Here is a 16776-nt window from a genome sequence, read left to right on the forward strand (position 1 = left end):
CATTCGATTCACATAAATGCCTAAGCATGTAGAGCTTTCGGTTGCTTGTTTGGTTGCTTTCAACTCACAAACATTCAATTTCAATCCAACTTTACCAATAAATAAACAACTTGTGAAATAAACAACTTGGCCCGTTAAATTTCACAGACTGTTAGGAAACAGTTAAAAATTACTCTAGTTATGCCAACGATTTCTTAACGCTTTCTTGGTTTTTCTTTATGCTGAATAAATCACAAGATATTTGTGATACCAGGACGTTACATTTACTTTCTTCTGTAGGAAGGAAAAAAAAAAAAAACCAAGAGTCTTAAAACTTTCTACCTTCCCAATAATAGAGACGGAGTTTTCCTTTTTGTCTTCTTCGAGATCATGCTTCCCATTGCTTTGCTGGTACTCCTGGTGAGCAGCCGGAGCTATATAAGGCTTGGTGATCTTAAACAGTTCAGCTCGGAAAGTGTATTTTTGTGTGAACGTTTGACAACTTCCTCCACCAACAGGCAGCGGCTTGGAGGAGTCAGCAAAGGAAGATGGTGACTCTGCAGGGATTGAGTCCAGGGCGACGGCAGGGGGCTCGTCCTCACTGCACCAAGGCCCGGGGGGCTGGCCAACCTGATAGTTTATCTTGGTAAGGAAAGAAAGATGATCCAGCAACCACCCAGATGACAACTGGTGCACCACTGCCATCTCCTTCCTTGAAAAAAAGGAAAACAAACGCCGAGTTAGAAGAAAAACCCAACTTTCCAGCACACACAGGGAAAGACGACATGAAATTCACTTTCATTTTAAAGGCAGACAGACAAGGACAGACATCTTTCAACCGCTGGTTCACTCCCCAAAGGTCAGGCTAGTCGAAGCCAAGAACTGGAAGCCAATCCAGGTGTCCCACGTGGCTGCCTGACCTACCACCAGCTGCTGCCAAGTGACACCTGGGCAGGACACCTGGGCAGGGCGCAGAGTAGCAGGTGCTGGAATCAGGCACTCCAATACAGGGCGACCCAATAGGGGTGATCATTTTTATTATTTATTTTGTTTCACTTTATGTGAAAGGTAGACACACACACTTTTCAAAAGATGGCTTGGAGTGCTGGAGACAGCTTTCTAAAGCTACTATACTGTTGAACTAACTAGGGGACAGAACAAGAAATAAGTGATTCACAGCACAGTAACTGTAGCATTTGGAATCCAATTTTTAACTCCCTGTATTAGGAGTATGATCATGATTTCATTGAGCCTCACAGTTGTCTTTTTTTTTAATGGTCCTTCCGTTTAAAGAATCAAATGAGATATTATTGCACATCCAATACAGTGCTCAGCTCAAGGCTAAACAATTACTGCTACTGCTGAGGATGCGCGTCCCCAACTCCTCACGTTCACCAGGTCGGGGCTGAGGCGGGGAGGAAGAGCTAGTGGCACAGAAACCCAGATGGGAAAACTCCAACACCGAGCACAAAGGTGATTTGCCCGACATTATAACTCCACGGCAGAACTGTGACAAGAACTCTTCCACGCCCACCACTCTCCACGATTGGGACAACCCAGGTCTCGGGGTTCCGATGTAGGAGAGTCCCCACCCTGTCATCCACGGTACTCCGTGCGATCCTATCCTGACCCCGGCGTCCTGCCCGCGGCCACGTCCGCCTTCAGCAGCCGCGCGCCCAGTCAGAACACGCCAGGCCGCCCGCCCAGACGCCCAGCAGCACCCTTCCACACGGCGACTCAACAGGGCGCCGCCATGCGCTTGTACGGAAGCGCGCTTCCCGGCGACGCCGAGCCTTGGGCCCTTGCGAGCTAACTCCGGGGTCCGTCCGGACGCACCGGGCGAACAACACTTACACCGCCCCCGACGCCAGGAAGTCCGCGAGGCGGCAGGAGACAGGCGGCAGGCGGCGGCCACCTTGCCCTCCCCGACACAAGGGGCGGGGCCCGGGAGCGGGCGCATGCGCAAGCACAAGCACGTCGTGCGCGCTGTCGTCAGCTCCGGCGGAGATTTTAAAATTCAAACCGCTCGGGCGGGCGGAGGAAACGCTTGTGTTGGCGGGTGTTCTCCTGCGCTGCGACTTGCAGAGACTCGGCCCCTGAGTCCAGTCAGGAACCTGGAGGACAGGTAGCTAAGAAACTCGGGCTAATTGTGGTGCTGCCGGAGGACTGTGGTGGGAGGAAGCGAAGGGGCGGCGCGCGGGGTCGCGTTTACGGAAGGGAGAGGAGCCGGTGGAGCCCGGGTCCGACGGGTTTGTGCAGGAGATGGGGCTGCCCAGAGCAGCCTGAGGGAGGGACGAGAGGCCGGGGAAGGGGAAGGGAAAAACCCGGCGAGGGTCCGCGTTTGGGCGCTGGCGGGGAGAACCAGTGGCCTGGGCAGGGTTACGTCTGGAGAGCTTAGCCTGGAAGTCCGTTTGCCGCGGTGCACCGAGATGGAGACACGGACATGGAGGTCAGAGGCAGAGAGCTGACTAGAGGGACAAGCGTGCGTTTTAAGGAGAAGAAATAGGCGGTCTACATCCACAAGAGTGCCCGGAGAAGCAGAGGGGTAGCCACAGCGGCTGTCCGCCCTGCAGGAGCCAGGGTGGGCTTGGGGGCGCTGCCCAGCTCGGCAGAGGACACGGGAACCAAAGGCTGGTCAGTTCCGAAAATCCGGGCAGACAGCCTGTTCAGTGGGTGTGAAGGCAGTGAGATGACCATGTGTTTAAGTTGCAATCAGCCTCTAGACCATTTCAATGAACAGTAACTGAATATGATCTAGGAGGAAATTGGGTTCAATATGAACAGGAGAAATTGAATTTTCAAAAGAAAACAAAATAGTTCTTTCCTTGGAAGCACACACACACACACAAAAGAAATATTTCATGGTGTGAGGACACACTGACTTCTCATTGAAATAGGGACCTGCAATAGGGTTAATAATCAGGACTTTTGTCCCCGGGGGTCCCCTTGGGAAGTCTGGAATCTGACTTTCATCTTTGTAGCTCCTAGGCGTCTAACATAATCCCTTCTACGGGGTGGGCAGCTAGTAGATGTTTGTATCTATAGGACACCTTGGACCAGCCACATCCTGTATCGGAGTGTGGGTTCAGGTGGCAGCCCCAGTGGCAGTCTGCTGCACCTGTGCACCTGCGGAGGGGGCACGTGATGGCTCAACTACTTAGCACCGCTGGTTGAGTTCCAAGTTCCCGGCTTCAGTCTGGCCCAGCCCATGCATGAGCATTGAACATGAAACAGATGCTGGAAAAGCCCTCTCTGGCTCTCTCTGCCTCTCAAAGATGTAAATGAAGTTAATGCCCCCTGTGAAAGGACTTTAGGTACATGAACCAATAGCATGACTCGGGAAGAGTATCATCCTGCTGAAACCATGAGATGTAGCTGCCTTTCTGTCAGGACGAAGGTAATAGCTGTGCCTTGATGTGTCACCTGCAATGGGAAAGTGTCTCTAATACGGGCTCCGCGCCTGCAGGGCCTAGGCATGAAGCGCAGTTCCATGTCCACTGGAGGTGCTGGCCGCCTGTCCATACAGGAGCTGCGATCCCTGGACCTCAACAAACAGAGCCTGCACACGCCTCAAACGTAAGTAGCGAAGTGCTGCCAGCTGTGCAGATGCGGTCACAGTGGTTCATCAAAGGCGCGAGTGCTGTGTTCCCAGCGGGCCTAACCGGGGGTGAAACCGCAAAGTGGGCATAGCTAAGTGTCCTGTGTCATGTGATTTGTTTGTTAAATCCCCAGAGCCAGTGCTTTCCCGAGCGCTGCCTGAGAGGACTGGTGATTCCCTTTTAGCATTCTTTCTCTCCTTTGTCCTGGAGCCTCATGTTTGAACAGGCTTTGTGCTGTAACTCACTTTACTAAGTTGTTTCTAACTGGTTTGGTAAAACCGTTAACCTGGATGCCAGGCTAGAATGTAGCCGAACCTAAGAGCCCTGCTTCCCTTGACTGCTTCCTTAGGATTCCCTGGGCAAAGGTTCCCAGAGAACCTGCTCACAGACACGTGGTTTTCCCCAGTGATGGAATTTCTTTCAGTTAACACAAGGTTATTTGAAAACATTTAAGTCCTCTAACATTGAAGGGAAAGTTGTGTGCTAATCTTAAATTGTTTAGGCTATCTGGCATGAGCCTCTGCTACTTTTAGAAATTTTAAGTAGTTTTTTTTCTGAATAATTCAAACAGAATTTTTTGTACTACTGTACATTACTTAAACCAAAAGATGTTATGCCTTAAATTGTATTTAAAAAGCTTATTAATGTGATTTTTTTTTGTCTGCAATTTAGATAATGAGTATTACGTGCAACTATATTCTAATGAAGAGCAAGCTTTGGAAGAAAAATCTTTAAATGTAGACATTATCCTATAACTGGACTGTCTGTCTACATTTTTGTTTTTCCTTATTTTCCTAAATGTATTTTAATATAAACTCTAAAAATTAAATCATTAATGTTAAAATAATGAAAATGTATATATCTTCATTTTTAGCATTATATCTTCCACTATCTTTTAAGCCATTTCATGTATATCAGATATTGTTACTGCTAAAAGTTTTTAGGATTTTGAGTAATTTTTTTTTATAGGAAATGGGGAAAAAGTGTTAGTTCCAAAATATATTTCCAAAAATTTCTTGAGAACTGTTGCTTTCTATATACATATTTAAGACTTGTTTTCTGTTTTTTCTTAAAGCAAGGAAAGACCAAACTTTGGAAAGCTGAGTGTAAACAAACCCACATCTGAAAGAAAAGTTTCTGTGTTTGGTAAAAGGTAATTTTTTAAATTAATTCTACTAAAAGGATTCCCCTAAACATGCATTTGATACCCTCAGAGAAAAAAAAAATAAAATAGATGACATGGTTCCTTCCAAGAGAAGTGACAGTCTACTTTTGTCGGCTTTAAAAGGTTGAAGTTTCAGAATGTATCGCTTGAGGATAGCACCAACTAGTGTGTTTGGTTCACTCCCCAGAGGCCCTCAACAGCCAGAAGCTATGCTGAGCTGAGCTAGCAGCTGGGAACTCAGACGTGGTCTGCCAGGTAGTGTGGGGGAAGCAGTGACCTGAGCCATCACTGCCTGCTGAGGCCTAGGGTATAGCAAAGAAGCTGGAGCCAGGAGCTACTTAGGCGTTAAACCCAGTACACAAACGGGATACAGACATCTTAACCGCTAAGCTAAACAGCAGATCCTGAAAGAGCATTTGTTTTGTGAGCCGTATCTCAAAATTCATCATATTAGAACTCTAAATTTAAATGAAAAAATCAGCTTTCAGTCAATAAATAACTAACCTTTAGTATCTGGTACTGATGTTAAAATCTAACGTCAGGGGGCCATGACTCTAGCGTTGCAGATAAAGTCCCCACTGGCACTGCTGGAATTTCATGGGTGCCGTTTCAAGCCTTGACTGTATCACTTCCCATACAGCTCCTTGCTAATGTGCCTAGGAAAGTAGTGGAGGATAGCCCAAGTGCTTGGGCCCTGCATACACATGGAAGACCCCAAAGAAGCTCTTGGCTTCAGCTAGGCAGAGCTCTGGCCATCATGTTGATAAGTGAAGCAGCAGATGACTGATCATTTGCTGTTTTTCTCTCTCCTTCCCTTTCTCTCTCTCTTTCTGACTCTGCCTTTGATATAAATAACTAGATTTTTAAACAGATAAATAAATCACATCACATCAGTTCCAGGACCGGCATTTAGCCTGGTGCTTAAGGTGCCAGTTAGACCATTATGTACTACTTCATAAGGGCCTATGCTGGATTCCCAGTTCTGGCTCCTGACTCCCCCACCGTCCTGCTGCTGCAGACCCTGGGACGTAGAAATGCTAACTCAAACCATATGGAAGACCTGGATTAAATTTCCTACTTCCCATCTTCAGTCTGGGCACCTCCAGCCATTGCCAGCTCTGGAAGAGTGAAGCAGCAGATGGGAACTGTCTGTCTTTCCTGCTTCTCAGATGCAGAAAGAACAGACATTTTGCCACAAGGCTCAGGCCCTTTTTGGGACACATGTACAAACTGTGTTGGAGTGATTGATTCATGTGTCAGCTATGTTGCACTTCCAATCCAGCTTCCTTCTATTGCTCCTGGGAGCCAGGAGGTAAGGACCCAAGGACTGAGACTCCAGCCACCCACACTGAAGACATGGTGGAATCCCTGCTCCCTAGCTTCAGCTTCTATCCCTGGCTGTTGTAGGCACTTGGAAAGTGAACCAACAAATGGAAGATCTCTCTCTCGCTCTCTGCCTTTCAAATTAATAAATCTTTTAAAATTTATACACAGACATACACATGATTGACTTGAAACTTACAGTTAACCACAAAAGGAAATCGTTTTGACTAACTTTTTAAAAATATATTTTTTCCAGAACTAGTGGACATGGATCCCGGAATAGTCAGTTTGGTATATTTTCCAGTTCTGAAAAAATCAAAGACCCAAGACCACTTAATGACAAAGCCTTCATTCAGGGTTGTATTCGACAACTCTGTGAGGTAATTTATAAGTTGAGCTGTTCCAATAGATATTTTCCAGTGATTTTTCAGTTACAAAATGTTTGGCTTTAATAAGTATTATTTTAGTTTCTTACAGAAAATGGCTATGCATACAGTGTATCCGTGAAATCACTACAAGCTCCATCCGTTAAAGACTTCCTGAAGATCTTTGCTTTTCTTTATGGCTTCCTGTGCCCTTCCTATGAACTCCCTGACACGAAATTTGAAGAAGAAGTTCCAAGAATCTTTAAAGAGCTTGGGTATGTATGCTGTATTTCTCATAAGTATAGGAAGAATATATAAAATAATTTAAAGAAGCACATGCAAAAAAAAAATGGATATGTCAGTCTGTTTTCTGTAACTGCGACAACATAGCTGAGACCAGGTAATTGTAAGGAATAAAGATTGATCAGCTTACAGCTCTGGAGCCTGAGAATCTCATCTGCTCAGCATTTGCTGAAAGCCTCCCTACCGGTTCATGACCTGATGGAGGCTGTCCCATGGAAAGACAGCACAGTATGTCAGAGAACGAAAAGCCATTCCCTTGGTAACCCATGAGTCCATGAATGAGCTTATAGCATTCCTGAGGACAGAGCCCTCCTGAACAGTCACCACCCAAAGCTCCTCTCTCCAAATATTAGCGTATGGCTCTGGGGATTGAATTTTGAGAACATGACTTCTAGAGGACAATCATTCAAACCTCAGTAGTAGTTAAGATCTACCGTTTCTACTAGGCCCTGGGCTGCTGAGGTAATGGGGAGGGACAGATCAGATACCATCAATTTTATAAAAGCAAAAACACCAGGTTCAGTTCTGGTGAAGTGGAGTGAGATGAAATTGAAAAGGACTATGAAAAGTGAAGATGGGGTGGGAAACAGATTTGGAGAGGAGTTGCATACATGTGTGGCTAGCTGGGGAGACATTGTAATTTAGTGGTATAGAAGATTCTGGGGGAGAGAAGTTCAGCATACTGGTTGTAAATCAAGGACTGCAACTTCAGGAATCCATGTACAACATAATCTACAGAAGAGAATCCAAAAACTGCATGACATTAACTAGCACTCGAGAACCATATCCGGGGGTAGATTCTGTGGGGGATGTGTGGGCCACATCCTGTGGAAATACTAGCCCCACTGGTTAGCTGAAGAGTTGGGGTGGTGATGGACTAAGCTAGGTGTGATCAAGGAGCTTGACATCAATCACAGGTTAAAGAACCCTCAACAGTCTAGAATGGTCAAGGCAGCAGCACCCGAATGTGCATCCTGAATAGGGTGTGGGGTGGGCCGGGCTGCAACGTTCACCAGCTCATACAAGGCCAAATGGAAGGCCAGACTGTGCCGGGCACTGGCCTAAAACCCTTTGGCATGTATGAGAACTGGGTCTGAGAGGGGATCAAGTGCAGGAACTTGGGAAACTCTGCAGGAGAGTCATAGCTCCTGCTGGTAAACGTGGTCCAGACCTGGGGTTTGGACAAGCTGGGCAAAGTAGCTCCAACAGCTGGCTAATGTGTGAATTGGTAATGGAACAGGATGTACTGGGCAGTACTGAGCAAACCTTAGCTTACAAGCGAAACTAGAAACCAGGATGGAGCACAGGTCATGCTGAGCTTGGCTCTTGCACCTACTGGTCTGTGTGAGCCAGGGACGCTAAGCCACAGTGTCTAAGGCAGAGGCCGTGACAGGTGAAGCGCTGAGCCAAGCTGAGTCAGAGCAACCACTGGCAGGCGTGTGATCTACAGCCGGGAACAGACCTGGTTGGGGAGCTAAGGGGACACCCTAACTGGGTTGAGGTTCCCACCAAGGGGCACGTGGGCTGGAAAGGGGCTGCGTTCTAACTAGGAAACAGTTTGTAGTCTCCATTGGCACTAGTGTGGACTGGGACTAGATGCACCAATCCAGGCCAGACCCCAACACCGTCTGGTGTCCTGGAGAACCAGGGTAGATGTGGGACTGACTAGGCTAGGTCTCAACCCCTACTGAACTATGTGTGAGCTGTATGTGGGTATGGACGAGTCATGGCTTGGCTGAAACATCCAGCAAGAACCAGTTTGGATTGAGGGCCAGTCAGGAAAAGCCACTGTTCTGCTAGGACAGGAGATGAACTGAGTAGGGCTGGCCCATCGACCCCCTGGTATGCGCAAAATCTGGCATTGGGAGAGGTTCTGATGGAGGAGCCTGGGCAACTCCTCTGGCAGGACACAGACCCTGCAGGTAAGCGCAAGAGGCATGAAAGGAAACAGCCCAGAATAGGCCATGGAAAGTTTCCCACTGGCATACATTTGGCATGGGTCGGGGGCAGACCAGACTGAATCAGTTTATGTCATCCACTGGCAAATCCAAGCATCAGAACAGAGTGTGGGTCGAGCCAGGTTTGCAGTGACCAACCAGCACACATGAGAACCAGGAAGGGAGGGGGCAGAGCCGGCAGAGGAAATAAGGAGTGGTTTCCTTGTTGGACAGCTACTCCCACTGGAGAGCATGAGCTGGGATGGGGGACAGAACAGACTAAGCAGGGCTATAACACCTGTGGGCCTCATGTAGACTAGATCAGGGAAAAGCCAGGCTGGGCTGATTATTCCTACTAGTGCAAACAAAATTAGAGTGGGTGAGGGTTGTTTGGGCTTAGCCACAGCATCAGATGGCAGAAGCTGGCACTGGGGGCTAATTCTCTCAAGTCAAACCACAGAACCACTCAAAGGGTGCAAAATCCCGGACTGAGAGAGACCCGGGAGGGAAATAGAGGGCTCCTCCCTCTTGGGTTACCACTTCCACGGGAGGGCATGAAAACTAGGACAGGGGCTGGGGTGGCTGGACAGAGAGGCACTGAACAACATCCGTGAGGGCTGGATAGTTGAGTTGGTTAGATGGAACTAAGCTTCAATACCCATTGACATGTACGAGAGCTGAATGGGATGTGGGACAGACTGGATTAGTCTGCTGCACAGACTGGCAAACCAGGGTAGGGGGCGGGCCTGGTGGGGGTTCTTGCAGGTCGTTCCAACTAGGCTGCAGCTCCCACTGGTTTATGTGAGGGCCAAGTACGTGCTGGGCAGAACCAGGCTGGACTGCAACACCCATTGATTCCAGTGCAACTCAGGGCTGAAACCAGAACCAACTCAGCGATCGCAACCACCACCTGATCAGGGCAATGGGCTGTGTCAAGCCCTGGGCTTGCTAGAACATACAAGAATCTGGTCTGGGAACACCTCAGACAAAGTTTCTTTGGGGATCTCCCCAATTGAAATGGCGGACTCAGAACCCTAACCGAGAAAAGAAAGAAGACAGAACAAGTCAATCACCCACCTTAGCTATATGTTGGCAGCAAAATACTGGGCAGACAGAGACTCTACAGTGGACTATGTCAATCAGTGGATTCTTCAACGACTTCATCGTGCTTGGAGTTGCAAGATTGGCAGCGATTCATAACTGGTGAACTATCAAAACCGCTTGAGCAAGACCCTCGGAGCATTCCCCACATCAGGGACCTGGGGTGGGTGGGAAACTGGGTGGAGCTTCTCCCTCAATATCCCCCTTTTCCTCAGATACATGAAAGAAACACAATGAAAATAATAATAATAGTCTTGCCCACTTTCGTATAGCCTTTAAACCTTTTTACCCTAATTAACTATGTAAAGATTGTCAAAAAGATATATATATATATATAAAAAAGATGCAAGTACCCATATGGGATCCCTGAGCATGCAAAGCAAGGACTTTAGCCACAAGGCTACCGTTCCAGGCCCCCTACCCTTATATTTTTAAAAGGAATTATTTACAAACCTCCCTTCCTTGCTCCCCCGTCTACTTAAATATATACTGAACCTCAAGTACATTTTAATTTAAAAAAAAAAATGCACAAAATCCTTGGCGAGTAAGATGAGTAAGGACAGAATGGCAACAAGTATGTGACTTCCAAACAAGTCAAGACTAGGGTTAACTTATCTCTTCTTCCTGTACATAGCCATTGTTTTTACTGCACTGACATGTGAAGTTGGCTTATTGTTTTCTGCTTTCTCCTAGGTACCCTTTTGCACTATCCAAAAGCTCCATGTACACAGTGGGGGCCCCTCACACGTGGCCTCACATTGTGGCAGCCTTGGTTTGGCTAATAGACTGCATCAAGGTATTTGCTTTGATGTTTTAAAATGTACAACAGGAAAGTTGTTTATTTTTGTACTTAGATATTTCTGTTTCACAATATTGTTTTTGTCAATCTGTTTTCACTTTTTAAAACACATTTGAGTTCTTCAGACCATTAGCACATACCAGAAGTGGGAAGGAAGTATCACAGTGGCAAGGAGAGTATTTATTTTCATTGATTTTTACAACTCCAAAAAATTTTAAAAGGGAAACTGGCTTTTTGCTTTTTCTCCCATGAAATTCATTTTCCCCTCTTTTAATTACAGCGTAAATTCATTGCAAAAGGTTTTCAGAACTTTCTGGAAGTAGCCATATAATGTCCCAGCTCAGAGAGCTAACTTTTAACACGTTAGCACTGTGCGGAGTAAGCAGTCATGCACTGCATAATGACATTTCAGTCAAGGACAGACCAGAAATATGGCAGCAGTCCCACAGAGTGTAGTGGAACCAAGAGGTCCTATCCTCCAGTGAAGTCGCACACGTCGTGATATTGCAACATGACACACTAATTTGTATTTCTGGTGATGCTGTTATCGACTTGTGCTGCCAATCATATAAAAGTATAGCATGAGCAATCATGTACAGTAACAATCAGTGACTATTACTGGTTTATGTATTTACTGCATTATACTTTTTATTATTATTTTAGAATGTACTCCTACTTATTTTAAACAAAAGCTTATTGCAAAACCGTATGCCGTCTTAGGCTGGCAGCAGCCTCCTGCATCTCATGTTCACTGCTTGCGCGGGGGGCCTCCCCGTGAATGACTGGCCTGTACCAGCTAGGTTTATAGTGCACCGTATGACTGTTCCCACAAGACACAGCCGCCCAGCCAAGCACTGCTCAGAATAGGTCCCAGTCGTTAGGCAATATGTGACTGCGTATTTTTTAGACTTCCACATACTGACATATTTTCCTCCAGAATACTTGTATCAATTAAAAACTCAACAACATAGGAACACAACTCTTAATCCTGCCCCTTAGACTTTGTTTCAAAATCGTCACCATTTTCAAACATGAAAAATAACTTGCTTGAATACATAGATTACTGAAAAATGTATAATTTTGTATGATTTTTTTTTTCCTTTTAATTTGCTTGTGCATACTTTTTAGCCTACTTTTCATTATCTTGCTAAATATTGAGCTTTAGTGTTTTGGATTGCTTATACATTAAATTTACTAATGTATTCTTGTTTTTTAAAGATGTGTTTTTATTTATTTGAAAGGCAGAGTGACAGAAAGGAGAACCAGAGAAAGAGAAAGGGTGAGCTCCCATCCGCTATTCACTGCCCAGACGGCGGCAGTGGCTGCTGGGCTGGGCCAGGCTAAAACCTGGAGCCTGGAACTCCAGACAGGTCTCGCACTGGTGACAGGCCCATGTGGGGGACCATTTCCCGCTATTTCCCCAGCTCACATTATCAGGCAACTAGATTGGAAGCAGAGCTGCCAGGACTCACCAGGTGGTCTTCTGTGGGATATTGATGTTGGTGGCAGCACCTCAATGCTGGACCTGTAATCAGTAGGTTTAAGAATTGACAACATCGCCAGAAAATTATAGTTTTTGTTGTGTGTGTATTTTTTTTTGATTCTTAAAGGCAGCCCTTTTTGCATTATGTCAATATCCTATTCATGACTTTTGCCATTTTTCTTTGTTCTTATTAATTTACATAAGCTCCATTTTATAGGTTGAGTTGGGTGAGCACTTGCCTCAATGCTTGCATCCACACTGAAGTCCCTTGGTTCAGGTCCTGCCTTGCACCTGATTCCAGCTTCTGGCTGACATGTTTCCCTGGGAAGCAGCAGGTGACAGCTGGGCTCCTAACACCCACTTGTGAACTTTGGGCTCTGGTCCCACCCATTGAGAGCCTTTAGAAACAGGATCTCTTTGTCATTCAGATAAAATGAAAATATATAATATTTATTCTGCATGTTTGCTTTCAGTTTACCTGAATATACATACATGTATATGTGTATTTACGGTTTTAAAAATTAGAAGGGCAAGCATTGTGGTGCAGCGGGTGAAGTCCCTGCTTGGGATCCCTGCATCCCAGGGCAGTGCATGAGAGTCCCACTGTGCTTCCCATGCATCTTCCTGCTAGTGCACACCTGGAGGGAGCAGAGGGAGCTGCTGGCAGCTCACCGACCTGGGTCTCTGGCAGCCAGGGCACGGACCAGGCTGGAGTTTCTGTCTCTTGGCTTTAGCACGGCGCAGCTCTAGGTGTTCAAGCATTTAGGGAAGGAAGCAACAGATGGGAAATATCTCACTCTATTACTCTGTCTTCCAATAAATAAGAATAAAACGTTCAAAAATATGTTTTTTACAAAGTGCTTGAGTTACAGATATTAGCCCTTGTCTTATGATACAATATGCTTTTTTTCCTTTTGATTTTGTGTTTTCTACTTCAACTGTTCAAATTTGAGCTTTTATCTGGTCTAATATAGTCTCTTCTGAGTTTCCTGACCTACTTGGTACTGCCAACATCAAAAATTAATATTGTCCCCTTAACATTCTATTTTGGGATTGATTTATTTCGCTAAGCATAATGGTCTCTAGTTGGGACCATTTGGTTGCAAATGGTAGAATTTCATTCTTTTTAGTGGCTGAGTAGTATTCCATGGAATGTATACCTTAATTAACTGTAGGCAGGTACTAGATGGATTTTCAATTAATATCCACGCTGACACATTTAGTACTACTAATTTGTCGCTGTCCCACAGCGATGGACTTAGTGCACAGAGCCGATAGTAACACTAGTAACACGCCTGGACCCTGACTGACAGTCAAAAGCCGAAGTTTATTAGTGGCATCAGACTTTAGGGTCATATGGGATAAGGGAGGAAGTATTGAGCTTATCAACAAACCCATCAATTTTCTATACTTTCCTTTGGAACTCCTTTTGTTTTGTATATTCTACCAAGTGTTATTCACATGCTGTCCACTCAGCTGTTCTCATACAAATGATATCCAATCAGGTATACAAAAGGTATCCATTCGGTTGTTATCATACAACTATTATCCAACCAATTGTAATCCTGTGCTCGCTGACCTTCTAGGGTCACAATGTCCTCTTACACTGTTTGTCAAGATAGAAATAGAAATCCAATAACATACCTCATTAATAAATTATTCCATCAGATTTCATGTAACAATCATGCATCCTCTTTGTCTCCTTCCCCCACATGATGTATATGATCACTTGGTAATGCTCACCCCTCTTATAAACAGAACACCTCATCTTTGTTTACCTAAGTAGCTTATGGGTTTTGTCAGATTTTTGAGAGAGAACGTTTCTTCAGTGATATGGGAGCTCATTGTGTGGCTTGAAGTCTCCTCCTTCCTGACTTTCATTGTTAGAGATGGGAGAACAATCTGTCACGACAATGTAAAGATCCGGGAGACACTGCAAGTTTCCTGTTCTGTTACTCTGCCCCACGTAGCATAAGCCAAGACATTTAACTAGACCTAGGAAGGCCTTGTTTACTTCCGAACATGTGGAGGGTTGTGTGTGTGTTGAATAACTCTTCCAGCTTTTTCCTAGTACTTTTATAACTTCATGTTTCGGTCAAAATTTATCTGCAAATTAGCATAATAAAGATGAAGCTCTTAAATTTTTTAGCATTTATTTATTTCTTTTTATTGGAAAAGCAGATTTACATAGAGAAGGAGACACAAAGAGAAGCATTTTTCCATCCACTGGCTCACTCCCCAAATGGCCACAATGGAGGGAGCTGAGCCTATATGAAGCCAGGAGCTTCTTCCAGGTCTCCCACACAGGTGCAGGCCCCAAGGCCTTTGGCCATCCTCTCCTGTTGTTCCAGACAGTAAGGAGGATATTGGATGGGAAGCAAAGTAACCGGAGAACAAACCGGCACCTGTATGAGATCCCTGCACTTGCAGGGGGAGGACTAGTTAGTTCAGCTATCACACCATACAAGTTTAAAACTCTTTTTAAACTTTTCATTTTATTTGAAAGGTAAAAATAGTACTCTTCACCCATTGATTCACTCCCCAGATTCCTACATTATTCATGGTGGGGCCAGGCAAAAGCCAGGAACCTGGTCATTCAAGCTGGGATGCCAAGCCACTGCCTTTTTGTATTTTTTTTTCCTGAGAGAGCACAGTATCGTCTGCGGGTTGATCCTCCAGATGCCTGCAACAGCCGAGACTGAACCAGGCCAAACACGGAGCCAGTCCCACAGGCTGGTCCTCCTGTGGGTGGCAGGAACTCTGACTTGAACAGTCACTCGTACCCCTTTGATCTGCATTAGCAAGAAATGAATGAGAGGCCAGATGTCAAATCCAGGTGCTCCCAACAAAGGGCACCTGCATCCTTTTTTTGTTAAGATGTATTTTTTATTAGAAAGCAGACATACAGAGAGGAAGGTCTTCTGTCTGATGATTCACTCCCCAGACCCGATCTGAAACCAGGAGCCTCTTCCGGGTCTCCCACGCGGGTGCAGGGTCCCAAGGCTTTGGGCCGTCCTCCACGGCTTTCCCAGGCCACAGCAGGGAGCTGGAAGGGAAGTGGGGCTGCCAGAATTAGAACCGGCGCCCAAATGGGATCCTGGCATGTTCAAGGCCAGGAAGTAAACCATTACATGAACGTGCCAGGCCCAGCTCCTGCAGCTTGACTGCTAAGCTAAGCTCCTGCCTCTCCACCAGCTCCCCGTCACCAAAACAGTTGGTGTTATTTTTTTCTTTTCTTTTTTTATTTATATTTAGCAGTTTATGGTATTCAAGCAAGATTTTACAAAACTTCATGAATTTGAGGATAATCAAAACCGACTTATAACTTATAATTCTAATAAGCCATATATTAATAATTGAAGAGTAGAGCAGTCTTAGGAGGGGTGCAGAGTGAAATCTGTAATAACTTAGCTAGTGAGGAATAACTGAACTTTGCATCCTACCTAGTGAGGTCTAGGAAAAGCCAAGCTGACTTTTTCTGTCTGTTCTAAGCTTTCTATATTAGTTTCTCTCTGTCCATCCGAGCTAATTTTTGGGTTCCAGAGTGACCCTGATGGTCACTGTAAGAGAGCATGGGGAGCCAAGTTTGGAACTTAGTAAGGACTGGGGGAAGCTCCTCATCTGAGTCCAGAAGGAAATTTACAATTCTTCTGAGAACCACCAGTGGCTCCTGGCTGTTATTCCAATGTCATTAGACCCCATGGGGAGGGTTCTGAGATGCTTCAATCCCATGTGGGAGATCCGATAGGAAATGGCTGACCTCAGAGTTCTCAGCCTACAAGGGCACTCAAATTCCCTGTGATCTCCTTGGCAGTTGGGATATGGTCCTTGGTGCCCATACTGACAATCCTTGATGAAGTATCCACTGCTTCTGTGGCAAAAGCATTTGGAAGGTTTCCAGGGGACTAGGATACAGACCTCTTATCCTCCCATTCAGCTCTGGGATCCCCTCCTGCTCTGTGCGTATGACCTCCTGTTAAGAGGCTGTAAGAATCACTCTTGGATCCCAACAGTGGCATTATTTTCTCAATTACTCACTCATGTATCTCAGTACCATTTATAGCAAACCCATCGTTTCCCGAGAGTTTTGAGCTGTCCCAGTGTGTTCTTAGCACTGTTCACGCTCAATTCCTATAACATGACCATTTGTAATTCCTGTTGCCTTCTAATATATTTTATTTATTTTAACAATCTATTTATTTATGTGAATATAAAAAGAAAGGAAGGTAAATAGGAAATCTCTTCCACAGGTATACAGTCCACAGTGGCTGGCAGGGTCAGACCAAAGCCAGGAACAGGAACTTAGTACAGGTCCCCCACCTGGGTGAAAGGACCTGACCTCTTCGGTCATCTGCTGCTGCTTTTCCAGGCACGTTAGCAGGGAGCTGAATCAGCTTTGGAGCAACCAGTATCAAACAGGCATCCAAATAGCATGCCACTGTTGCAGGCAGCGGCTGTACCCACAATGCCACATTAGCCCCATCTGACATATTTTATGTAGTTGACAGAGATTCTTACTAATTTTCACAACTGTTCTAGCTATTCCCATATCCTTACTTTTTAAAGTTATGTATATGTTAATTTGAGGGACCAACAGTAATGCATAGCGCTCCCATCTGCAGGCCCATTCCCCATAAGTCCACGATAGTCAACACTGGGCCAAGCCAAAGCCAGAAGCTGAAAACACAAGCCAGGTCTCTCATGTTGGTCTCTGTAACAGCT

At 45.6% G+C, this 16776-nt stretch overlaps 2 protein-coding genes across 6 annotated transcripts in view; one reads left to right on the forward strand and one right to left on the reverse strand.

Annotated features, from left to right (window-relative positions):
* METTL4 (methyltransferase 4, N6-adenosine) overlaps positions 1–1887 on the reverse strand; it is a 30925-nt gene extending 29038 nt beyond the window's left edge. For 2 of the 3 annotated variants that reach the window (XM_012931501.3, XM_058677055.1), the window contains exon 1: positions 322–1168. In XM_012931501.3, the coding sequence (XP_012786955.2) occupies positions 322–684 (363 nt within the window). In that variant the 5' untranslated portion in view covers positions 685–1168. Of the gene's footprint in view, positions 1–321; positions 1169–1833 lie in introns of those variants that run through there. The other variant, XM_058677056.1, reaches the window with a different exon arrangement.
* Positions 1888–1945: 58 nt separating this feature from the next.
* Positions 1946–16776, forward strand: part of NDC80 (NDC80 kinetochore complex component) — a 42021-nt gene continuing 27190 nt past the window's right edge. Inside the window, exons 1-6 of one of the 3 annotated variants that reach the window (XM_058677021.1) lie at positions 1946–2104; positions 3446–3555; positions 4654–4731; positions 6323–6446; positions 6534–6706; positions 10466–10568. In XM_058677021.1, coding sequence (XP_058533004.1) covers positions 3455–3555; positions 4654–4731; positions 6323–6446; positions 6534–6706; positions 10466–10568 — 579 coding nt within the window. In that variant the 5' untranslated portion in view covers positions 1946–2104; positions 3446–3454. Of the gene's footprint in view, positions 2105–2202; positions 2429–2455; positions 2614–3445; positions 3556–4653; positions 4732–6322; positions 6447–6533; positions 6707–10465; positions 10569–16776 lie in introns of those variants that run through there. The other 2 variants (XM_058677020.1, XM_058677022.1) reach the window with 2 other exon arrangements.

Source organism: Ochotona princeps, chromosome 18 (genome assembly GCF_030435755.1).
Source record: "Ochotona princeps isolate mOchPri1 chromosome 18, mOchPri1.hap1, whole genome shotgun sequence".
Classification (NCBI taxonomy): Eukaryota; Metazoa; Chordata; class Mammalia; order Lagomorpha; family Ochotonidae; genus Ochotona; species Ochotona princeps.